The sequence below is a fragment of the Muscardinus avellanarius genome (assembly GCF_963383645.1).
Source record: "Muscardinus avellanarius genome assembly, chromosome: 10".
NCBI lineage: Eukaryota > Metazoa > Chordata > Mammalia > Rodentia > Gliridae > Muscardinus > Muscardinus avellanarius.
The window spans coordinates 16,550,387-16,576,634 of NC_137796.1; the positions used below are offsets into that span (position 1 = coordinate 16,550,387).

Consider the following 26,248-nt stretch of genomic DNA (forward strand, 5'->3'; position numbering starts at 1 on the left):
ATCACACACACACAAAAATTAAAAAGAAACAAGTGAAACTAATTTTATTGTTTTTAATCTAATAAATGTTATCATTTATAGCACACATTTATATATTAACACTTTATTTATTTGTGTGGAGGGGTAATGGAGATTAAACCCAGGGGCATTCTACCTCTGACCTATACCCCCACCCTTTTAATTTTTTTTGTTTTTAAACAGGGTCTCACTCGGTTGATGAGCGTCTCACTACTTGCTGAGGCTGGCCTTGAACCAATGATCGTCCCGTCTCAGCCTCCCAAGTACTGGGATGACAGGGGTACGCCACCATGCCTGGCTTACCACTTATATAATCAGCTACTATGATATAAAAAATATCAATGAGACATTTTAATTTTTTTTATGCTAAGTCTTCCAATTAGGTGTGTACTCTGTGCTAATAACCTACCACTAGCGCTCAACAACCCACGTAACTACTGGCGACCACGCAGGACAACACAGCTCTCCAATGATGCCTGGCACCGGCAGGGACTCATGCGTTGAGTGGAAGAACATTTTCCCGGGGACAGGCAACCACGGCAGCACCAGCTATGACTTGACCGTGTCCCCCAAGTTCACGTGGTGGAAAGCTGATCCCCAGTGGGACAATGCAGAGATGCGGGCCCTTACCAGGTGATCTGAGCTCGTCAGCGTCCACTGCAGGAGTGGGGCTGTTATCAAAGCGGGTTGGCACGTGGTCTCTGACCCTCACCAGGTGCAGTCCCTCCATCTGAACTCGATTCTGCAGCCTCCAGAATTCTGAGCCATATAAGGTTCTAGTTTTTGTTTGGTTTTCCGGTACTGGGGTTTGAACTCAGGGGTGTCCTACTTCTGAGCTATACCCCCATCCCTATTTTATTTTCTATTTTGAAACAGGGTCTAAGTTGTCGAGGACCTCATTAAGTACCTGAGACACCTTCAAATCTGCAATCCTCCTGTCTCAACCTCCCAAGTACTGGGATTACAAGAGTGTTGCCACCATGCCCGGCTCATGTTCCAAGGTTTATAAATTACCCAGTCCATGGTATTCTGTTATACTAGCACAGAATGAACTACAGAAGTCCAGGACCAGGCTTTCTAAACTTCAGATAGTCTATGCGCACAATATTTTCAGTGATCTATACTATTTTTTCCATATAATATCATACTTTCTATAGTTGATAATATTTCAACATACAACTTTCTATTGCTCCTAGAAATAGAAAAGAATAGGTCTGGGGACAAAGGCTTGGGCTTGAGTTCCTGCGCAGTCGTTTACTAGCTCCAGAATCTAATGCAAAGACTGCCCCGCCACCACTACCACCCTTGGTATTGGGGACTGAACCCAAGGGCATCCCACCCCCAAGTTAAACCCCCAGCCCTTTTCTTAGTTTTTGTTCTGAAACAAAGTTTCACTAGGTTGCCAACCGTCTTGCCATGTTGCTGAGCCTGTCCTTGAACCTGAGATCCTCTGCTCTCAGCCTCCCAAGGACTGGGATTACAAGCATGCACCCACCACCCCCAGCTTAAAGCAAGGACTTTAATAAGCTCCATTTTCTTCATCTGTAGAAGAGGGACAACAGTCTTGCCAAGATCATGGAGAAGATTAAATGAGATCTTGCTATGAGCTATTTGCAAATGGGAAAACGGTCCAACCAAAAAGCCAATCCAGCCTCTTTCTCATGCCTATCATTTTCACACGGAGCAGTAACACAGAGAACAGCAAGCTTATCTGATGAGAAGACACTGAAGCCTTGAGTTCAAATCCCTTCTTCACCTACAGCTATGTGACCTTCAAAAACTCATCTACCAAACCTTGACCAACTGCCCACAACATACCAAGCAGTAGGTCTGTGGCCAAGGAAGCCAAATAAAATAATGAACCCTGCCCTTGAAGAATGTGCAGTCCAGCAGGAAGTAAGAGCAGTAAACAAGAAAGAGCCATCAATCGTTTGAAAAAAATAAAATAAAATCAGCTCTCTCAGGTGTATCTGTCCCTTGTGGAAAGTGAATAATACCTTCCCAACCTAACTCAGGGCTGCTACAAAAGTTAACTTTCCACTGCCAGGCAAATGCTCAAAAACATAGAATTCCTAACCCATTCGCAAAGAACTTTTCTTTCCTATTTGCCCCATAACTCTGGTTCCTGTGAATGTCCAGTTTGCATCTTCATTCCAGTTACCCTGTATCCCTTCAACTCTTTCCACGTCCCGAAAATTTGAGTAAACGAGATGAACAATTTTAACCCAGGTATTTAACCTTACAATCATGATCCAGGTCACAGTTCTAAGGAACGCGACACAGACCTCTCAGTCACCCTATCTCGTTACTGTTTCTCCGGATAAGCAGTCACACGGTAAGGCAAGCTCAATAATTCAAACCTAAGAAAGCAAAAAAGTCCTAAAGCAGTTATGAGCAGACATTCCTCCGTTCGAGATTTTTGCAGCCACTTTATTGCTGAGTTAACAATGACCTAGGTCGTGGCCAGTGGTGCAGGTTAAAAACCATTTTATGGCCAGAGCAAACAAAGCCCACACTGTTTTGTTTGAGTTTTTCTTTTTTCTTTAAAGCCTCGGAGATGACCTGCCCAAGGAAAATCTCCACGAAAGATGATCTGGAGGCCTAGGTTCTTAAGAAGTGGAAACCCTACCCAAGCAGGGCTGAGGGGCAGTGACGAAAGCAAGATGATGAAGGCTCTGTGGTCCCTCCAGAAGTTTAGGAACTGACTGGGACCCAAGCCAAAGTGTCAGGCAGCGATCATCCGCGACCAGGAAGCCGGGCGCAGCCTCTCGGACGGGGTTCAGGCCGCACCTTCGTCCAGAGCCCCCCTTTCCTCCCGGCGCCCTACGCCCACTCCCAGACACCCCGGCCGGCTCCTTCCCCAGCCGCCCCTTCCCCGGGTCGCGTCCCCTCCCCACAGACCGCGGCTCAGCATCCCCGGGCGCCCGGCCCCTCCCGGAGCCCTGGCTCCCGCCGCCCGCGGCCCGCGGCGCGCCCACCCCGCCGGGGCGGGAGCCGGGACTCCCCTCCTCGGGGCCGGAACCGCCGCGCCAGGCCCCTCCCACAGGAAGCCGCCGCCCCCCGGCGCCCGCCGCGCCGCCCCCCGCCCGCCCGGCCCCGCCCGCGCCGCCCCCCGCCCGCGCGCCCGCGCCGCCCCCGCGCCGCCCGCTACCTGCCGCCGCCACCCCAGCGGCGCCGATCGCGCCCACTTCCGCCTTCCACCGCCCGCGCGCCGGCCGGGTCACGTGGCCCGCCCGGTCACCTGACCCGGAAGAGGCGGGGCCCTCGCAGGTGCGCGCCGCCGCGCCCGCCCCGCCGCCCCGCCGCCCTGCCCCGCGTTTATTTATTTACTTGTTTGCTTATTTGTATTTTTTGGCGCTAGGGCTGGAACCCAGGGGAATTATACCTCCGCGCTACACACCCCCCAGGTGCCCCTTTTTTATTTTTTATTTGGAAACAGGGTCTTCCTAAAGTTGTTGAGAGGCTCACTAAAGTGCCGAAGCTGGCTTTGAACCTACGATCCTGCCTCAGCCTCCCAAATTACTGGGATTATAGGCATGCGTCACCAGGCATGGCTAAAAGGGGCCCTTTTTACTTTTAATATTTATTTATTTATTTATTTATTTATTTGCGGGTCTGGGGATGGAACCCAGGGGCATTCTATCTCCGAGCTACACCCCCAAACCCTATTTTTTATTCTTTATTTTGAAACAAGGTCTGAGTTACACAGGGCTTCACTAAGTAGTAGCTGAGGCTGTCCTCGAACTACGATCCTTTGTCTCAGCCTCCCAAATGCTGGGATTACAAGCGCGCACCACCACGCCCGGCTTGCTTATTTTCGATGATAGGGATTGAACCCAGGAGCATTTCTGCCTCCGAGCTACACCCACCCCCAGCTTCTCTTGGTTTCTTATTTGGAAATCTGGTCTGGCTAAAGTTGCTGACAGACTCGTTAAATTGCTGAAGCTGGCTTTAAACCTGCAATCCTCCTGCCTCAGCCTCCCATGAACTGAGATGACAGGCATGAACCACTGCGCCTGACTAAAAGGACCCTCTTTATAGCTAAAGTGTTCTCAGGTTTCCCAGCAGTGGTGATCTCTCAGCAATCAGATAAAAAGCGATTACCGAGAGTCATGGGCTTTTGTCTTCCTGTCCATCCTCTGAAGGTAGGTACAATTATTAGCCTCACGTTAGAGGTGAGAGAAGACTGTCCCATCAGTTAAGCCAGCACCTACTTGAGCGCCTTATTGGGGTTGCCAGATAAAATACAGGACGCCTACTGAACTTTGATTTCAGATAAACAACTGTGTAATATATATGTCCCAAATACTACAAGGGACCCATTTATCCCAAAATGTATTTGTTGAGCTGGGTGTGATAGTGCACACTTGTAATCCCCGCGTTTGGGAGGCTGAGACAGGAGGATCGCACGGGTTCGAAGCCAGCCTCATCTACTTAGTGAGGCTCTCAGCAACTTAATGAGACTCTGTTTCTAAATAAATTATAAAATAGGTCTGAGAGTATAGCCCGGAGATAGAAAGCCCCTGGGTTTCACCCCCAGTACCGCACACACAAAAGTTGCAGTGTCAAGAAATATTTTATATTAGGTATTTTTTTTTTTTTTTTGGTGGTACTGGGGAGTGAATCCAGGAGCATCTTTTCCCAGCCCCATTTATTTGGAAACAAAGTCTTGCTATAAGTTGCTGAGAGCCTTGCTATGATGCTGAGGCTGGCCACGAAACCGCCATCCTCCTGTCTCAGCCTCCCAGGCACTGGACTTACAGAACTTGTTCCTGCAGTTTGAGATCACTGGCCTGGGACATTCTTTTATTTTAGGTTTGCAGTGACCTCCGCCAACATCAGTAAATCTTTACTAGAGAGTCCAGTCCCCACTTCTTCCCTCCACTTTTAGGTCAGTGTGGGTGCTGAATTGGAGAAGTTAGAGACCAGAATAGTAGTGTTGAAGCAATTTTATTTTCGGGGAAAAAGATAAAAACTTGATTAGAGTAATGGGAGTGAGCATGAAGGGCATCCAGGCGCCAGGAACATTTCAGAGTAGCAGCAGCACTCCAGGGAGGGCGGATGGGGATGACTCAGAGTCCTTCCTTGGATCCTTTTGTCTATTATACCTCCAGTAAATACAGGAACTCTGACAACTATAGAAAGTTTGGGGCCAGGTGTGGTGGTACACACCTGTAATCCGAGTACTTGGGAGACTGAGCCAGGAAGATTGTAGGTTCGTGACCAGCTTCAGCTACTTAGGCTCTCCACAATTTAATGAGGCCCTGTTTCAAAATAAAGAATAAAAAATAGGGCTTGGGGTGTAGCTCAGAGGGAGAATGCCCCTGGGTTCCATCCCCAGTACCTAAAAAAAAGAAAGAAAAGTTTGGGAAGAGAGCTGATTATTGTGTCCAGTTTAATTTTTCTCCTGGCTGAAGCTAACCAGAAGTTTTCAGATGGAAGTTCCCAGAAAAGGAGAGCCGGGAAATAAACCGGGGCTGGGTATAAAGATTTAGAAGGAGCCAGGTATGATGGTGCACACTTGTCATCCCGGTACTTTAGAGGCTGAGACAGGAGGATCACAGATTCAGGGACACAATAGTGAGATTCTCATCAGCTTAGTGAGACCCTGTTACAAAATAAAAATAAAACTGGGGATGTGGGTCAGAGGTAGAATGCCCCTGGATTCAATCCCCAGTACTACAAAAAAAAAAAAAAAAAAAAGATTTGAAAGTTGTTATGTGATCATTGAAGTCTTGAGGATACATAGACTTGCTGAAGGAGGGCACTTGGATAAACCTAAGTGCAGAGGCAGCTCTGTGGAGCTCACAGAGTTTGCAAAGCAAGAAGAGAGCCCAGTGACGGAGTGAGAAGTCAGGCAGGAGGCAGGGCGAGCAGCATCCTGAAGAATCTCCACGTCAGGCAAAGAAAGGGAGGAGCTGATCAGCACCACCACATCCTAACAGAGAAACTGGGAGGCTGGGAAATAAAAACCCAAACATCGGTACAGGAAACTGGAAGATTACAAATCACCTCATCCTGCTTTAGGGCAGGTAGCACAGGTCGGCTCTAGAGATTGAGGGATAAAAAAGGTGGAGACAGAAAATGTTTATAGAGAAGAAAAAAGGATTTGGGTAACTGCAGATGGCCGATGGGTACCATCAGGGCACCAAAGGGTTTTTTTTTTAAGGGTACTGGAGATGGAACCCAGGGGCATTTTACCTCCAAGTGACACCCCAACCCCCATTTTCATTCTTTATTTTTTAAAATAAGGTCTCACTGAGTTGCAAAGGGCCTAAGTAGCTGAGGCTGGCTGTGAACTCAGATTCTCCTGTCTCAGCCTCCCAAATGCTGGGATTACAAGCCGGCAGCACCACACTGGGCCAACACCAAAGGATTTTTGTAGTACTGGGGATTGAATAGCAGGAGTATTCTACCTCGAGCTACACCCCAGCCCTGTTTTTTGTTGTTATTTTTTCTATTTATTTTATCTTATTTTATTTTTGTGGGTCTGGGGATGGAACCCAGGGGCATTCGACCTCCGAGCTACATCCGCTGCCCTATTTTTTTTATTCTTTATTTTGAAATAGGGTCTCACTAAGTTGCAGAGGGCCTCACTAAGTATCTGAGACTGTCTGCTTGCAAACGGTGGTCCTCCAGTTTCAGCCCCTCCAATGCTGGGATTACAAACGTGCGCCATCATTCCCGGCTTTTTTGGGGGGTGAGGGGCGCTGGAGATGGAACCCAGAGGCTTTCTACATCTGGGCTACACTCCCAGACCTATTTTTTATATTTTATTTGGAAACAGGGTCTCACTAAGTTGCTGAGAGCCTCACCAAGTAGCTGAGGCAGCTTCGAACCTGCGTGATCCTCCTGTCTCAGCCTCCCAAGCGCGGGGATTACAAGCGTGCGCCACCATGCCCGGCTTAGGCTTTCCTTTTTTTTATTAAAAAAAAATTTTGTGTGTGTGTGGTACTGGGGGTGGAACCCAGGGGCTTTTCTACCTCCAGGCTATACTCCCAGACCTATTTTGTATTTTATTTGGAAACAGGGTCTCACTAAATTGCTGAGAACCTCACTAAGTAGCTGAATCTGGCTTCGAATATGTGCTATCCTCCTGTCTCAACCTCCCAAGTGCTGGGATTACAAGCTTGCGCCACCACGCCTGGCTTGTTTTTTGTTTTTTGTTTTTAAACAGGGTCTCACTGCGTTGAGGGCCTCACTAAATTTCTGAGACTGACCTTGAACCTACAATCCTCCTGTCTCACCCTCCCAAGAACTGGGATTACAGGTGTACACCACCTGGCAGCACAGAGGGCGATTAGAGGTAGGACAAGCGAATCCCAAGTATTGGACAAGAACAAGATTAAAACCAGCGCCTGCCCCACCCCCTTAGTTTAGCCCCGCCCACATCTCCCTGGCGGGGCGGTGTCATGGGGCGCAAGCCTACGCGCGGGGCAGAGCCGGCAGGTACGGGCGGTGGCCGCCAGGGGGCGCTGCTGACCCGGGCTGCGCCGTCAGGTTCCGTAGGGGCGGGGCACGCTGCGTGCGCATGCGCGCTCCCTGCCGTCCAGCCAGCATGGCGCCCGTGGAGCACGTTGTGGCGGATGCCGGAGCTTTCCTGCGGGACGCGGCTCTGCAGGTGCGGGATCTCCGGCCGGGAGGAGCGGGATCGGGGCTGGCGGCCCCTGAGGAAGCTCACGGGGTCGCGCGGGCGGCCGAGTGTGAGCTGGGCCGGTGTCTCCGCAGGACATCGGGAGGAACATCTACACCATCCGGGAGGTGGTCAGCGAGATTCGGGACAAGGCCACGCGCAGGCGGCTCGCGGTCCTGCCCTACGAGCTGCGGTTCAAAGAGCCCTTCCCGGAATACGTGCGGCTGGGTGAGTGGCCCTGCGCCAGCCCTGCCGGGCCGCGGGGCCCAGGGCGCCACCCCGACCTGCCCCGGGGCGCGGCGGCGCACGCTTGTAATCCCCGCGCTTGGGAGGCTGAGACAGGAGGATCGCACGGGTTCGAAGCCAGCCTCAGCTACTTAGTGAGGCTCTCAGCAACTTAGTGAGACTCTGTTTCCAAATAAAATATTAAAAAGGTCTGGGAGTATAGCCCAGAGGTAGAAAGCCTCTGGGTTCCACCCCCAGTACCACCAAAAAAAAAAAAAAGAGAGAGAGAGAGAGAGAGAGAGAGAACACGTTCTAGATCGAGAGAGGAGGCTCCCCTAGGCCTGCCACTAACAAGCCCCACGGACTCTGGGCCTCCTCTGGAAGATGGGGGTGATGATAATACCTCTGAGGTTGCTGGACAGTAAATGGCGACTGAGTTACTTGGCACAGGGGCTAGCGCTTTGCAGGCATGCCGAAAGTGATGTTCAAATAGAAGTGGTAGAGCGCTTGCCTAGCCTGCGGGAGGCCCTGGATTCCATCTTCTACATGCGGAAAAAAGAAAACGCCAGTCACTTACTTGCTCTTGACACTTCCTTAGGGGGAAGACTTGGATACAGAGGCCAGCCTCATCCAGAAAAGGGATTAAGCCTTGCATTAGACCTGAAAGGAAACGAGTTGTTTCTTGGCTTAGTAGTCACTGTACTCCTGTTAGTAACAGAGGATGACAGTCAGGAAGACATTGGGTTGGAAGTGAGTCAGAGGATGGATAGAGGCATTTGGTAGAGATGTTGTTGCCTAGGCCAGAAGTTGTGGCGCTCTGTGGAATCCCAGCATTGGGGAGGCTGAGACTGGAGGATCGCGGTTCCCTGACAGCCTCAGCTACTTAGGTCCTTGGCGACTCAGTGAGACCCTGTTACAGACTAAAGAATAAGCCGGGCGTGGTGACGCACGCTTGTAATTCTAGCATTTGGGAGACTGAGGCAGGAGGATGGCGGTTTGCAGACACCCTCTGCTACTTAGCGATGCCCTTTGCAACTCAGCAAGACCCTGCTTCAAAATAAAGAATAAAACAATAGGGCTGGGAGTGTAGCTTGGAGGTAGAATCCCTCTGGGTTCATTTCCCAACACCAAAAAAAAATTTTTTTTTCCAAATTTTAACCTGTTCATCATTATTTTTGTTTCATCACAAACTACAATTATGGTTGGATCAATTTTCTGTTTGGAGTGTAATCATCTTCTAATGTAGATTGCTGCTCAGAAGCTGAGTGGAAGTGTTGAAGTTTCTCTGGGATACGAATCCTTTCTCGGTTCTTTCCGTACCTCCTCATGGTTACATAACGTCCTATTGATTTTTTTTTTTTTTTTTTTTTGCCCCTAACTGGGAATCTCTTTACAGTGACCGAGTTTTCAAAGAAAACTGGAGACTACCCCAGCCTTTCTGCCACAGATATACAAGTGCTGGCACTCACTTACCAGTTGGAAGCAGAGTTTGTGGGAGTATCTCACCTGAAACAAGAACCAGAAAAGGTGAATCAGGGCGGAGTTTTGTTTGTTTGTTTTAACAATATTCTTATGGCAATTGTCAGGTATATAAAAGTAGAGTGAAGCATTTGGGAGGCTAAGACCAGAGGCTTGCGGTTCACAGACAGCCTCAGCTACTTAGCAAGGCCCTTTGCAACTCAATGAGGCCCTGTTTCTTTTTCTTTTTCTTTTTTGGTGGTACTGGGGTTCCTGGAAGCCCTTCTACCTCTGGGCTCCACACCCAGACCTCTATTTTTTATACTTTTTTGATTTGGAAACAGGGTCTCTTAAGCCAGCACGACTGGCTTCGAACCTGCACGATCTTCCTGGCTCTGCCTCCCAAGCACAAGGATTACAAGCATGCGCCACCACGCCCAGCTGAGACCCTATTTCAAAAACAAAAGACTACAAAATAGGGCTGGGGGTGTAACTCGGAGGTAGGGTTCCATCCATAGCACTGCAAAAAAAAAGTAGAGTGAATGGTATAATGGATCCATTGTCCCATCGAGCACCTCCACAGTTAGCTCTCAGCTGGTCTCTTTTCATTCATCCTGGGCCACAGTCCTGAGTGTTTTGAACACAGACATATATTATTTTGCCAGAGGATACTTCATGACGTGTCTCTAAATACTCTGCAAGAAAATTGCCTCAAAGCCGTCATTGCACCTACTCAAAACTAATTCAATCACCATTCACACTTCTAATTCTTTTGTTAGTGTTCTTAATAGTTTGTTTCAGTCAGGATCCAGATAAGATTTACACATTGCAGTTAGCAAGTGTTTCAGTGTCTTGATCTGTAGGTTGGGGGGGGGGTTAGATTTGGAAAATTCAAGCGAGTTTTGAATTTTCCAAATTCAAAACTGTGCTGCATGCCTGTAATCCCAGCACTTGAGAGGCTGAGCCAGGAGGGTCACAGGTTTACAGCCAGCCTCGGCAACTTAGCGAGGCCCAGCCTTTGCAAAACCAGGGGTATATATTATGGGTTTTGTTATTACCCTTCCGTGTCAAATTTTTCAACTAGAATTTCTTGCTCAAAACTGACCCTTTTTTTGTACTTAGGTTAAAGTAACCTCCTCGATTCAACACCCAGAAACTCCTCTGCACATTTCTGGTTTCCATCTGCCCTCCAAGGTAACTGCCTCGGCCAGCACTGCGCCTCAGCCTCTCCTGCCTCACCCCAGCGCTCCTCGGGGAGTCCTACAACAAACCAGATTCACCCGCGCCGATGGGGTCACTGTCCAGCCCTGTCTGATCTGACCTACGAATCGTGTTCTTTCACCTGTCACCCTCTCGATTTTGAGATTTTAAAATCGTTTCTTTTAATCTCAGCCTAAACCTCCACAAAAGACAGTAGATCGAGGACACTCCGCCGACGAGCCTGAGAACCTAGAATTCAGCTCCTTCGTGTTCTGGAGGAGCCCTCTGCCTAACATCGACCAGGAGCTGCAGGAGCTGCTGGTAAGGCGCTGGCTGACTGCTTCCTCCTGGTGGTGGCCTGCACTCCCCTCCTCCCCTCTCCCATGGGCTGGGAGTATGTAGATTCTGTCGTTTCAGGTTGACAGAGAGGAGGAGGAGAGGGAAGAGGAGGAGGAGGAGGAGGGACTTGAAGAAAGGAAGGATGAAGACAGCGATGACGACGGTGGTGGGTGGATAACTCCCAGCAACATCAAGCAGATCCGGCAGGAGCTGGAGCAGTGCGATGTCCCGAAAGACGTGCGCGTTGGCTGTGTGACTACGGACTTCGCCATGCAGGTGGGCGTCTCCAGCAGTGCAGATGTGGGGATGCACACAGGCAGCTGCTGTGTGCTACTGATTTTCCTGGTTCTAGAAACTTACCTGTGCTCTTTGGTGATGGTTAACTAGTTTGGACACTAGAAAAATCATATAATACTATGTCTAAATGTATATAGTTTATTTATTTATTTTGCAGTACTTGGGATGAAACCCAGGGACATTCTAGCTCTCCAAGCTACGGCCCTAGTTTTATTTTGAAACGGTCTCACTGAGTCGCAGAAACTCAGTTTTGCTCGAAGTAGCTGAGGCTGTCCGCGAACCTGCATTCCCCCCGTCTCAGCCTCCCAAATGCTGGGATTACAAGTATGTGTCACCACGCCCAGCTTAGTACAATGTTCTTTTTAATATCCATTTTCAGGTGATGCTTTTCTCTCAATGTGTATAGTTCTGGGTTCGCTTAGGTATGTGGAGAGTAAGACAGAGTTTCCAGCCCAGAGCTGGAGATATTTTCCTCTAATGAATGTCTGTTGAGAGAGATCTCTGATAAGCACAGGTCCTTGCAGATGAAGAGACGCTTGGGTCCCTGTCTTTGTACAGAGGCAGCCGAGCTGACTTCTTTAGCAGCCTTCAGGGATTACGAGCACAAGCGGAATGTGTGGGGATCCTTGTGAAGAGAACACTTACTTCGGTTCTTTGACTTGCTTGTTGCAGAACGTCCTGCTGCAGATGGGGCTGCACGTGCTGGCGGTGAACGGCATGCTGGTCCGCGAGGCCCGCAGCTACATCTTGCGCTGCCACGGCTGTTTCAGGTGGGTAGCGGGATGTGGATGGGGCTGCGCTGTGGCACGTGTCTTCCCGTCCCTGCTAAGAACTCTGAAGGAGAGCCCTGCGTTGCACCTGTGGCTTCCTTACACTTAAACCCTCGTGGCGCAGGGTCTGCCTCCGCCGCTGCACTGGAGCCCCTGTGACAGGGGCTCATTTCAGTGACACAGGTTTAAGGATCCAGGTTCTGGAACAAAGGCTGCTCTCCTCCAGAGTTGCATACTGAAGGGTTTGTGCTGGAATCGTGTCTAGGTCTCGCCTTGAAGCAGTACACAAGTGGAAGGAGTGAATTGAGGTAGAGAGGAGACCGGTGAGAACCGGCGTGGTGCACACCTGCCATCCCCTACGTGGGGGCTGGGATGGGAGGACCGCAGCTTCCAAGCCAGCCTCCGCGGCCTTCCAAGGCTCTCAACAACTGAGCGAGACCCTCGTTCCAAGTAAAGAAATAAAATAGGGCTGGGTGTGGTGGCGCAGACCTGTCATCCCAGTACTCGGGAGGCCGGGACAGGAAGATTGCAGGTTGGAGGACAGCCTCAGCAAGTAGTGAGACTCAACCTAGTAAGACCCTGTTTCCAAATAAAATAGGTCTGGGGGTGTCACTCAAACATAAAATGCCTCTGGGTTCAATCCCCGGAGGGGATTGAATAAGTAAATAAAGTAGGGCTGAGGGTATAGTGCTGAGGTGGAATGCTCCTGGGTTCAAACCCCAGCACCACTCCACAGTCCGGCCATGAGTTGGCAACTGGTATAGCGGGGTGATGGGTCCGTGGGATCGTTGTGCTGACTGAAATTTTCTAGTCACCAAAAGAAGTGGGCTCTGAAACCAGAGTGCCGACTTTCACAACTGGCTTCCTTCTCTAGCTGCCTGGGTGGCTTCGCAAACATTGATTACCTTCGCTGAGGGGCACATGTTTGTTTTCTTTCGTGTGTGTGATATTGGGGATTAAATCCCAGGGCATTCTACCTCCGAGGTACACCGCATCCCTTTTTTTATTATTATTATTTTGGAGCAGGATCACACTAGGTTGCTGAGAGTTTCAGTACTTGCTGAGCCTGTCCTTAAACCCACTTCTGTCTTATACTTCTGTCTTATACTCCAAAGTATAGAAATTACAAGCACGCACCACCATTCCCAGCTTAGCCTTTTATTTTTTAGTTTATTTATCTATTTACTTAATGGAACCGAGGGGCATTCTACTTCCAAGCTACACCCCCAACTCTATTTTAATTATTTTCCTCTTGTTTTGTTTTGGTTTTTTGTCTTTTCGGAACCAGGGATCAAACCCAGAGCGCCACACCTGCAAAGCAGACACTTTGCTACAGAGCTACATCCCAGACCCCTTATTCTTTATTTTGAAACAGTCTCCCTAAGTTGCAAAGGGCCTCATTAAGTAGCTGAGACTGGTCCTCAAAGCTGCAATTCTCCTGTCTCAGCCTCCCAAGCACTAGGATTATAAGCGTGTGCCACCACACCCAGCTTTACTTATTTTTTATGTGTATTGTGTGTGCTACTGGGAATCGAACCCGAGGACATTCTATCCCTGAGCTACACCCCCAGCCCTATTTTATTTTTTATTTTGAAACAGGATCTCACTAAGTTGTTTGTGGGTCTTGCTAAATTACTGCAGGTGCACTTTGGTGTAGAATGCCTCTCGGTTTAATCCCCAGTATCACGTGTATGCGCGCACATGCACGCATGCCATGTATATTGCGGTCGGCCTTGCCTGCTCCTTCCTGCCTGTGACTCGCTGTGCTCTAGGCATGGGTTCCGCCTGTGCCGCCAGTGCCCAGCATCCCCGTGTGTCTCCCAGGACGACATCTGACGTGAGCCGGGTGTTCTGCGCACACTGCGGGAACAAGACCCTGAAGAAAGTGTCTGTGACCGTCAGCGACGACGGCACCCTGCACATGCACTTCTCCCGCAACCCCAAGGTGCTGAACCCGCGAGGCCTCCGGGTGAGTAGCGCTTCCCGAGCCCCCATCACACCGGAATCCGAGACCCAGAGAGTTGAGAAGCCAGGCTGGTAGTGTCCACAAGATACAGGCTTGAAAGCTGGGATTACAAGCGTGTGCCACCATGCCCAGGTTGTTGTGGTTTTTGTTGCAGAGAATCTGGATAAGTTGCTGAGGCTGGACTGAAACTCGCAATCCTATCTCCTGTCTCAGCCTCCCAAATAGTGGGATCCGAGGCATGTGCTACCTGCCCAGCTCTGAGAATAATTTTTATCAGGAATGATCTGGGCCCTGGGTTCTACCCAGCACCCCAGGACTATTCCTGCCTCCCCATTCCTCCCCCCTGGCCACGCCTACAGCACCGGGGGTGGGGGGATGCTAGAGATGGAACCCAGGGGCATCCTACCTCTGAGCTACACCCCAGCTCTTTTCAATTTTTCGTTTTGAAACAGGTTCTCGCTAGGTCGCTAAGAGTCTCGCTGTATTGCTGAGGCTGGCCTCGAGCCTGTGATCCTCCTGTAACTGGGATTACAGGTGTGTGCCCCCATGCCTGGCTTATAACACCCTTATTAGCGCCATTTCCCATAATGGTTCACTTACTTGCATGGCTCTAGAATACATGTCATTTCAGAAAACTTTCGAGAGCACAAGAGTAGTGCAGATGGTGCCAGCTTTGTAGTCTGTCCATATGTGATAGTTTTTGCTACTAGCAACAGCAGCTGTGGAGTCAAAATACCATGTTCAGATTTCCATCCGAGTCCGGGTGGGAGGCGTGCGGTGTGCGGTGTGCTGCGGACCGTGCTCACAGCCGCCCGCCCCTTGCAGTACTCGCTCCCGGCTCCCAAGGGGGGCAAGTACGCCGTCAACCCCCACCTGACTGAGGACCAGCGCTTCCCTCAGCTGCGGCTGTCCCGGAAGGCCCGGCAGAAGACCGATGTGTTCGCCCCCGACTACATCGCCGGGGTCTCTCCCTTCGCGGAGAACGACATCTCCAGCCGCGCAGCCACCCTGCAGGTGCGGGACAGCGCCTTGGGAGCCGGCAGGAGGCGCCTCAATCCCAACGCTTCCAGAAAGAAGTTCGTGAAGAAGAGGTGATGCTCCTGCCGGCAGACTGGCTGAGGCCCGGCCCGGCCTGGCGTGTGGCCTCAGGACGTCTGGGAGGACGCGCCGCCGGCCTCAACCACTGCCTCAGCGCATGGCAGTCGGTTTCTGGTGGAACTGGGCCCTCCTGGTGCTGTGAGGCCCTGAGAGCTGGACCCTGCTGCGAAGGACACTGGAAGTAGCCCTGGGCAAACTTCAGCCGCCAGTGGGGAACCCCAAAGGCTATTATTTTTCTAATAAATGTAGCCACAAGCTTTTGCCCACTTTAAAGTAGTCCAAGTTCTTGCAACATGGGAATTTGAAGGCTACTGCTTAAGCCGTAGGCACAAGGACTGTCTAGATTTATCTTTTTTCCAAAACTATAACTACTTAATAGTAAAACTAAGAAACAAGTGCTGTGTGCGTGTATGTCACTACCACTGTGAGCTGCATTCATATGTGACACTAGAATGCACCAAAGAAAAATAGAAAATAAACGACTTTAGAAGCAAAAAAAAAAAATTAGTTTTTTTTTTTTTTTTTTTTTTTTTTTGCAGGTCTGGGGATGGAACCCAGGGATATTTGACCTCTGAGCTACATCCCCTGCCCTATTTTTTATTGTTTATTTTGAAACAGGGTCTCACTAAGTTGCAGAGAGCCTCACTAAGTAGCCGAGACTGTCCGTGAACCGCGATCCTCCGGTCTCAGCCTTCTGAATGCTGGGATTACAAGCATGAGCCACTACGCCTGGCTTAAAACAATTACTTTTTTGTAAACCTTTTTTTTTTTTTTTTTTTTTTTTTGTGTGTGTGTGTGTGTGTGTGGTGCTGGGAGTTGAGCCCAGGGGCATTCTACCACCAAGCTACACTGTCTCAGCCTCCCAAGTGTTGCACTAGAAGCGTGCCCACTACTCCAAGCTCCACACTTGCTTTCTCTTTATGCACACATTTCACGCACACACAGGGATGGTCTTCTGTACAAGCATGGTACATTTATCCAATTACAAAACTTTTTTATACTGGGGGTTTCATCCAGTGGCCTGTTCCTTCCAAGCTACACCCCCAGCCCAGCCTTACCTCTTACTTGGGATCTGGGTCTCACTAGATTGCTGAGAGGCTCTCTAAATTGCCAAGGCTGGCTTCGAATCTGCAATCCTCCTGTCTCAGCCTCCCAAGTACCGGGATTACAGGTGTGCGTCGCCACCCCAGCTCGTCAATGACAAGTTCACTTGTACTTAGCACTAGCAGCCACTCCTGACCAGCTCAGAGCAAGTTCAGGAGAGCAGCCTCCAGCCAGGCAGACAGACGATGGTGGTTCACACAGCCTCAGCTGCTTAGGCCCTCCACAGCTTAGACCCTGTTCTGAAGTAAAGAATAAAAAATAAGGCAGGGGGTGTAGCTCAGAGGTAGAATGTCCCTGGGTTCCATCCTTAGTACCACAGAAGTAAGTAAAAATAACACACTGAAGCTGGGGGAGGTGGCACACACCTGTAATCCCAGGACTTGGGACCCTGAGACAAGAGAGTCATCAGCCCCAGCAATGCAGTGAAATCCTGTTTCAAGATAAAAGAGCTGGCAGAGTAGCTCAGAGATAGAATGCCCCTGGGCTCCTTCCCCAGTATGGGGGGGCGGGGGGCTGTTCAATACTTAGGGTAGGCAAATCTCATGCTCCTGGGTGCTACCTGGTGGGCTAACAGCCACCCAGAGCACCCCAGGGTGCTGGAGGGAAGAAGTGGTTCGAGCCTGGGATGCATCCACACCTGCCTTTTCCATTTCTCACTCATACTGTTATATCAGAGAAAAGTAGGGTGATATTACATACAACAGCATCATTATGTCTTACTGTTGAGCTATGTTTAAGAAATAAAACATCTCAGATACTAAGAATGTCTAGGGTACAAAATAAAAGCTGAACAACTCAGATAAAGTAGGTGAAGAATCTGCATGCATTTAATTGATGTTCTTGGTGGGGAGAAATGGGAAAGATGGGAACAACTGCCCCCTACGGGTAAGTCTTGGAATTGCACCTGAGTTCAACAGTAAAGATGGGGACCGCTACCCCTATGGGTAAGTCCTTGAATTGCACCTGAGTCCAACAGTAAAGAAGACCACTGTCCCCTATGATGTCTTGGAATTGAGTCCAACAGTAAGGATTATCCTCGACGTTCCTCTGCATTCATTGGCATAACAGAAGGAAGGGATGGAAGTCCTACCTGGCAGCCATTCTGGGCCCTACAAACACAGTTCTCTTCTCTGCTTTCTCTTACTATGGCCCAAAAACCACCAGAGAGGAGAGCTAGTCCACCTGGACCTGCCTTTCCCACTTTGTCCTTGAACTCCCTCCCTCCTCTCTTGCAGCCCGGTTTCATCCACTTCATTCACAAACACTAAGGCTGGTGAAGATTTTCCCCATGGACATGTGGAACTAAAACAAAGGGCCAGAGCCGGGTGTGGGGGCTCACACCGGTAATCCCAGTACTTGGGAGGATCAATGGGTTTGAGGCGGGCCTCAGCAATTTAGCAAGGCTTTCAGCAACTTAGACCCTATTTCAAGATAAAAATAAAAAATGGCTGGCAGTTTCACTCAAAGGTAAAAATGCCTCTGGGTTGAATCCCCAGTACAAAGGAAGCAAAAATGATTTCTGATCCAATTTGTTTTCTTTAAGCTCAACCAAGCACTTTATGTAAATTGGTCTATTTGGTGCCGGGGATTGAACCCAAGGCCTCACACATACTAAGCATGTCTTACCACTGAGGTAAACCCTTAGCCCGGGGTTACTTAACTGAACGTAGTTTCTTTTGTAGTTTGCTGATTTGTAGCACCCTTCTTTCTCACTGTAGATGTTCAGGACTAAAGCCACCAGAAGAGACAGGAGAGCCAGGCGTGATCCCAATACTTGGGAGGCTGAGACAGGAGATCACGGGTTTGGCCTCATCAACTCAGAGAGACTCAGAAAATTAGCAGCAAGGCCCTGTCTCAGAGTAAAACATAAAATAGGGCTGGGGGTGTAGTTCTGAGGTAGAATGCCCCTGAGTTCAAAGCCCCAGCACTACACACACACACACACACACACACACACACACACACACACGAAACAGGAGCCAATAGTAAGATCAAAAGGCTGGCTTAGGGCCCAACCTTGGACTCAGGCCCTCAGACCACCTGTAGCTCTACAGCACACACTTCCCAGTACTGTCAGAAGAAGCAGATGAAACCTGTCAGGGAGGCGCTGTAAGATGCTGCAGAAATGTTAATGTGCGTACATTGCATGAATGTTCATTTCCGCCCAAAGGATTAGTATAATCCTGTTAGCTATGCAAAGAACATACCAAACTTTTGGAACATATCCTTTCCTTGTTGGGTTAGTTTTTATAAATAGGACCTTCAATATCTTAGCTCCTGCCAGGGACTGTCTCTTTTACTTTCTCATCCCCATAATATTTTGTGTGTGTGTGTGTGTGTGTGTGTGTGTGTGTGTGTGTGTGTGTGCTGGAGATTGAACCCAGGCATTCTATTTTTACTTTTTGGGGTTTTTTTGGTACTGGGGATAGAACCCAGGGGCGTTCTACCTCTGAGCTCAACCCCTAGCTCTGTTTTATTTTTATTTAAAACCAGGGCCCATCAGCTACTTAGTAAGGCTCTCAGCAACTTAGTGAGACCCTGTTTCTAATAAAATATTTTTAAAAATAGGTCTGGAAGTGTAGCCTAGAGGTAGAAAGCCCCTGGGTTCTGTCCCTAGTACCACCAAAAGAGTAAAATTAAAAAAAATTAAATTGCCGGGCGTGGTGGTGCACGCTTGTAATCCCAGCATTCGTGAGGCTGAAACCTAGAGGATCGCGGTTCGCAGACAGCCTCAGCTACTTTATGAGGCCCTCTGCAACTCAGTGAGACCCGGTTTCAAAATAAAGAATAAAAAATAGGGCAGGGGATGTAGCTCAGAGGTCAAATGCCCCTGGGTTCCATCCCCAGACCCGCCAAAAAAAAAAAAATTTTAAATTAAAAATAGGGCTGAGGGTGCAGCTCAGAGGTAGAATGCCCCTGGGTTCCATCCTCAGTACCTAAAAAAAAAAAAAAAAAAAGTAAAAACAGGGGTCACTAGGTTGATGAGAGTCTCACTACTTGCAGAGGCTGTCCTGGCACTTGTGATCATCCTGTCTCAGCCTCCCAAGTTATTGAGATGACAAGTGTATATCACCACGCTTGGCTTGTTTTTTTTTTTTTTTGTTGTTGTTGTTACTGTTGTTTTTTATTTGTTTGTTTTGGAGCAGTGTCTCGCTAGTTGCTGAGGATGACTCAAACCTGCAATCTTCCTATCTCAGCCTTCCAAGTATTGGTACTACAAGCATGCACCACCACAATCAACCAAATGAATGTTATTATTTTGTGTGTGTGTGTGTAGTGCTGGGGATTGAATTCAGGGGCATTCTACCTCCAAGCTACATTCCCAGCCCAATTTTTTTATTCTTTATTTTGAAACAGAGTCTGACTAAGCTGCAGAGGGCCTCACTAAGTACCTGAGACTGGCCACGAACCGTGGGCCTCCGGTCTCAGCCTCCCAAGTGCTGAGATTACAAGCGTGTGCCACCACGCCAGCTCATGAATGTTATTTCAAGAGAAATTTCAGTTTAACCAGAGTTTTATAAGCCCGATAGAGGATAAGTGACTTCAGGCAAAACAGGAGGAAATGCCAGCGAGACACCCAAACAGGAAGCCCAGCATGATACGTGTGTCTTGGGGTAGGAGACAGGAAGGCAGGAAAGGACAGGTTTGTAGAGACTTGTCTCCCTAATACCAGGACCTGCCTCCTCCAGGGATGCCTGGCTTGTATCCACAGGAGCACCAAGGACAACACATCCCCAGGTCCCCAGAAAGGCTCTTACGCGGATACAGAGACCATCATCCACAGCTCAGAGAAAAGCAGAGGGACTTTGGGGACGTCTCCTTGTGTAGAAAAGCAGCCACAGTGGACGCCGTGTTAACGGGACTAATGAGCTCTTTGTATTCTTCCATCAGGAGCAGCATGGGAACCCCTGAGGACTCGCCTGCTCACACTCTAGCCTGCTCACACTCTGTATTCCTAGATAATGAAGGCCATCAAAGCGCTGTGGTCCTGGTCTGTTCCCTGGGGGTACTCCTGGGAGGGAGGCTTCTTTCAGAAAGGACCAGGGGAATTCTAGAGCACTGACAGCAATTTGTATATGTGTGTGGTACCAGGGGAATTCTACCTCTGAGCTATACCCCCATCCCTATTTATTTTATTTTATTTATTTGTTTTTTGGTACTGAGGATGAAACCCAGGTACCTTCTACCTCCAGGCTACCCTCTCAGACCTATTTTATATTTTTATTTGGAAACAGGGTCTCACTAAGTTGCAGAAAGCCTCACTAAGTAGCTGAGGCTGGCTTTGAACCTGTGCAATCCTGGAGATGGAACCCAGGGTCATTTAACCTCCGAGCTATACCCCCTGCCCTATTTTTTATTTGTTATTTTGAAAATCACTGAGTTGCGGAGGGCCTCACTAAGTAGCTGAGACTGTCCGCGAACCACGATCCTCCAGGTCTCAGCCTCCCAAATGCTGGGATTACAAGTGTGCACCACCACGCCTGGCTTATTTTTTATTTATTTTTTATTTTTTTGGTACTGGGGATTGAATTCAAGAGGCATTCTACCTCTGAGCTATCCCAGCCCTATTATAGTGTGTGTGTGTGTGTGTGTGTGTGTGTGTGTGTGTGTGTGTGTTACTTGGGATGAAACCATGAAACCGAGGGGCATTCTACCTATGAGCTACACCCCTAGTCCTAGTTTATTATTTATTTATTTATTTATTTATTTATTTATTTATTTATTTTGGTGGTACTGGGGTTCCTGGAAGCCCTTCTACCTCCGGGCTACACTCCCAGACTTATTTTTTAAATTTTTATTTGGAAACAGGGTCTCTTAAGCCAGCGCGGCTGGCTTTGAACCTGCACTATCCTCCTGTCTCTGCCTCCCCAGCGCGGGGATTACAAGCATGCGCCACCACGCCCGGCCCCAGCTCTACTTTTTATTCTTTCTTTTTGCAGCACTGGGGATGGAACCCAGGGGCATTCTACCTCCAAGCTGTGTTAGGGTCTGAGAGTCACCCCCTTACCCAAATAACGAAGGACACACCAAGGTTGCAACTCACAAGCAGAGTTTATAGTGCTGCAGCTCTCACTGGCATGCCAGTGGTCGAGACTCCTTCACTAGCTTGACTGTCAGTAGAGGAATTGCCCAGCAGCTACCAGAGGGAGCCTCTGGCCGAGCTAGCGTTCAGCCTCAGTAGACAGCAAGGAAAGTGGTCGGAGCTCGACCCTGAGCACACTTCAGGCTCTATTTTTATAGCCCCTGGAGGGGTGGTTACACACGTCACAGCCCGCCAAAAGGTAGGATATAACCAATCAGATAAAAAGGTAAACAAGTACAACCAATAATTTCAAAAGAAAGCACACACACACTTGAATTACAGCAAATAGTCTTAAATGACAGCCTTTCTACGTCACTGCCCGCCAAAGAGTGACTTTCTCTTTCATGCTTGGTTACTATGGCAACCTTCAGCTCGGCCCCTGAGTACTGACCGTTTGAGGAGCCCTCCGGGTGCTTCCTTGAGATAAAGTTGCGGTGAGCTTGGGCCTCACTTCCAAGAAAAATAGCTTCATTCCCTAAATTACTTTATACTATTTTAAAATATCTCAAACTTTAAAAAACAATTCTTAACATCAAGAATTTTGAAAAACAAGTCTATCCTTAAAATAATTTCTAATAGTAACCTAGGTTTTTAAATTAAAACAACTTTTAACATTAAGGTAGCTGGGACATAAGCAAGCAGTTTCACAGAAGCCAGAACTCAGGCAGTTATCATAAGCAGGAACTTACAAGTTGTACTTTATATTGGCAAGTGGGGTTACCGAAGCAGAGACTCACAGTTTTATTCTAGGTTAATTCTTCACATTTTAATTTTATCAGGAGAGGGGAATGTTTCCTCACAGTACTCTCACATGTTTTTGTTACTCTCTTACTTCTACAAGGGTCCTATTTTAATTCTAATATCCTGCTTTCTTATTTCTAGTAGATTCCCTATACTAGTATTGTCAATATCTTAGATTCTTCTTCCTGCATTCCTTCAAGAGGAGGGGGGGGGAGAGAAAGGGAGAGAAAGTAAGGAAGACTACCTGCACTCAAATATTATTTATCTTAATGACCAGTTTCCAGACCTCCTCAAATCTTGTTGTACAGGTAAAATGTAAGGCCCAGCAATCCTCAGCCCCCTTCGTCTTATTTTCTTGACCTTTGGACAGCATGTCTCCTTTCTATTCTGCAGGATGACTTTACTATAAGTTTTTACTTATAGAGACTTAAAACATTTGCTCAGTTCTGTACCCTTAAGTAGCACTAGGTGTAAAGCCACTAAAACTTTCCTCTTTCCTTGAGTCGGGCGCTCTTTTGTAATTCCAGTATTTGGGGGGCTGAGGCAGGAGGATCACAGTATGGAAGCCAGCCTTGAGGCCCGCCTCAACTTAGTGAGGCCCTGTTTCTATTATTATTATTATTATTATTATTATTATTATTATTAATTATTTGTGGGGTTTGGGGATGGAACCCAGGGGCATTCGACCTCCAAGCTACACCCTCTGCCCTATTTTTTATTCTTTATTTTTTAAACAGGGTCTCACTAAATTGCAGAGGGCCTAAGTAGCTGAGGTTGTCAGAGAACCGCCATCCTCCCGTCTCAGCCTCCTAAATGCTGGGATTACACCACCACACCGGGCAAGGCCCTGTTTCTAAATAAGAAATAAAATCAGGCTGGAGGTATAGCTCAGAGGTAGAATGGTTCAACCCCAAATCAATCTCAATCTCAATCTCTCTCTCTCTCTCTCTCTCTCTCTCTCTCTCTCTCTCTCTCTCTCACACACACACACACACACACACACACACACACACATACAGGTTCCCTCAGTCTCAGCTTTTTTTTTTTTTTTTTTTTGGTGGTACTGGGGGTGGAAGCCAGAGGCTTTTTACCTCCGGGCTATACTCCCAGACCTTTTTTATATTTTATTTGGAAACAGGGTCTCACTTAGTTGCTGAGAGCCTCACTAAGTAGCTAAGGCTGGCTTCCAACCCGTGCAATCCTCCTGTCTCAGGCTCCCAAGCGCAGGGATTACAAGCCGGGCAAGTCTCAGCTATTTGAATACTTCCCCAGCTCCAGATCCCCGGAGGCTACACAGATGAATTCGTGCATTCGTCCCCATCCCTATTAGGAGCATGCCTATCTGAATCTTGCAGAAGAAACTGGCTCATTCCCACGGGAGTGGGCCTCCCCGTGCTCTGAGCCCTCTAAATCCGAGTCACGGTGACACAGCAGAATCCGAGGCTCGTGAACAGTGGGCCACACCCTGGGTCTTGGTGTGCAAACGTGCAGGCAAGTAGCCTGGGCCCTGGGAAACTTCAGGTGGTCCCGGGCGGCTGCCGACCGGCTCGCCTCCTACCCCTCCTAGATCCTTGAGACCCTTCTCCCCCAACCCCTGTTCCCAAGGGACCCTCCCCGCCTTCCACAGGCAGAGGCCGCGCTCCCCAAGCCCAGCTTTCCCCTATAACTCGGCTGGGCGTCCTCTGCTCCCTCCCCCGCAGGCCCTGCCTGGCTCCGCCCGCCGGTAGCCCTGGGCTGGGCCGGGGAGGGAGGGTATAAAGCGGCGCTGCGCTGCGCTGGGGAGACCCGGCTGGTGGTTGCCCTCGCTGGACTAGGACGCGTCGCCCCGGCCAGGGTCGCCCCGGCAACCAGCAGCCCAGCCAATCAGCGCCCGCGGCTGCTTCTGCCTGTGCTGAGGGGCGATGGAGGGTGAGTGCGCGCGGCCCGCGGGAAGCTCTCCCGGTGCGGGGCGCCCCGAGGAGGAGGCTGCAGACTTAGCTTTGGCTTTTGTTGACTCAAACCCGAAAGCCAAGAGATGAGAGGCCCGGGCTGAGCCTTGACCTATCCCTGGGAAAAACCAGTTTCTGTTTCTTTCTCCGCGCCCCGAATCCTCCCTCTACGCGCCTTTGCACACTCGGCGGGCCTTTAGGAGAGGCCGGCTCTCCCTGGCAACACCCCAGCCAGTGCAGAAGTAGGAAACTGACCAGCTGAGGCCACACGTGGCCCACCGGCTGCACCTCGCTTGGCCGGGCAGTATATAAAGCACAGGGGAAAGGCTAACATTTAAAACACAAGTAGGTGCAGGACCCAATGGCTCGGGATTGTAGACTCCCGGTCCAAGGGTTAGGCCCGCAGGAGCTATTTAGCAAGACTGTCCCGAAATAAACAGGTCTGAGCCGAGCGGTGGTGCACGCTTATGATCCCAGTACTTGAGAGGCCGACACAAACTTAGACCCTCTTCCAAGTAAAGAACACAAAATAAATAGGGCTGTGGATGTGGCTCCAGGTAGAATGCCTCTGGGTTCAATCCCCACTATGGCAGATCAAGTAAAGGAAACCGGTCTGGGGATGTAGTTCAGCCTAGCACGCTTATGCACGAAACTGGGTTCACTCATCAGCACTGCCCACACGAAAATAAAACCGCAGCCGGGCGCGGTGGGCACGCTTGCAATCCCAGCACTCGGGAGGCTGAGACAGGAGGATCGCGGTTGTGGACAGCCTCAGCCACCTAGTGAGGCCCTTCACAACTCAGTGAGACCCGGCTTCAAAATAAAGAATAGAAAATAGGGCTGGGGTGTAACTCGGAGGTCGAATACCCCTGGGCTCCATCCCCAGACCCGCAAAAATAAATAAATAAAACAAAAAGGTTACTTTAAGAATGCAGATTCCCAGCTTTCGGAAGCAGAGAGGTAAGATCCGGCAAAGGGGGGCTGGAGTTGAGAAAGAGGCTATATTAGTTTGATAGACTAGACCCAATTCCAGGTGGCCTGGCTTGAAGAAATTTCCCAGTAAGGCCCTTGGGTTGGGCAAACCTCATCTGGTCTTGAGTCCATTTTTGTGACAGAGCCGCCCACTGCGCTGTCAACCCAGGTCCTTAGCAGTCAGCACAGCTCTGATGCCTAGCTGGCCTCTTCTGCTTTTTTTTTGTTTTGTTTTGTTTTGTTTTTGTTTTTGTTTTGTTTTTATGGTGGTACTGGGGGTGGAACCCAGAGGCTTTCTACCTCCAGACTATACCCCCAGACCTATTTTATATTTTATTTGGAAACAGGGTCTCACTCAGTAGCCAAGGCTGGCTTCGAATCTGTGCGATCCTCCTGTCTCAGCCTCCCAAGCGCGGGGATGACAAGTGTGCCCACCACGCCCGGCTGGCTGGCCTCTTCTGGAGCTCCTTCCTCCACTGGGACAGGACTCCACTGTGTGTGTGTGTGTGTGTGTGTGTGTGTGTGTGTGTGTGTGTGTTACTGGGGATTGAACTCAGGGACATTCTACCTCCTAGCTCTATCCCTAGCCTTATTTTATTTTTATTTTGAAGCAGGGTCTCAATAGGCTGCTGAGAGTTTCACTACTTTCAGAGGCCGTCCTTGAATCTGCCATCCTCCTGTCTCAGCCTCCTCAGTACTAGGATTTCAGGTGTGTACCACCACACCCAGCTGGACCCCACCATTTTGCTGTTTGTTTCTCTCCGAATCTGCTGCTGCTTCTAAAATCCCAGGTGCACACACAGAACCTCACCTCACTAAAAGTAAGTGAGGAGCCGGCCCACACCTATAAATCTCAGACAGGAGGATCACAGGTCAGAGGACAGCCTCAGTAACTCAGGGAGACACTCGGCAACCTAGTGAGACCCTGTTTCAAAACACAAGAAGTAAAAATGGGCTGAGGGAAGGAACAAGGGCTTTGATGTCCATGGAGGGGAGAGGATGGGCTGGTGTGTATTTCACAGGGAGTGAGATTTCACGGTGCAAGTGCACAGAGCGGAGGGGCCTTAACACAGTTGTGCCAGGGCTGAGCCAGCGCAGCCAGGGATTGGTTCAATCCCCCGTACCATAGCCAAAAACACAGACAAAAGAGGGGTGGTGAGCTCTGTTCCACATGCTTGCGACAGCGAGCTGCCCCTGGCTAGCACTGTGCAAGGAGGAGGGAATGCTTAGCGAGAGGCCCTAAGGAGATCCCCATCTGTCTTTATTTATTATTAGTAGTAGTATTTGTGTGTGTGTGTGTGTGTGTGTGTGTGTGGTGCTGGGGTTCCTGGAAGCCCTTCTACCTCTAGGCTATACTCCCAGATCTACTTTTTATATTTTTATTTGGAAACAGGGTCTCTTAAGCCAGTGCGGCTG

General features: G+C 49.3%; 1 protein-coding gene across 1 annotated transcript; it reads left to right on the forward strand.

Moving 5' to 3' along the window:
• Positions 1-7,576: 7,576 nt before the first annotated feature.
• NOB1 (NIN1 (RPN12) binding protein 1 homolog) lies at positions 7,577-15,001 on the forward strand (the record flags this gene model as incomplete). The annotated part of the gene is made up of 9 exons (XM_080703381.1): positions 7,577-7,639; positions 7,747-7,879; positions 9,273-9,403; positions 10,457-10,528; positions 10,727-10,855; positions 10,952-11,149; positions 11,843-11,940; positions 13,765-13,909; positions 14,732-15,001. 9 exons carry the CDS (start codon positions 7,577-7,579, stop codon positions 14,999-15,001), a joined length of 1,239 nt encoding a protein of 412 aa, XP_080559507.1.
• Between the last annotated feature and the right edge of the window lie 11,247 nt (positions 15,002-26,248).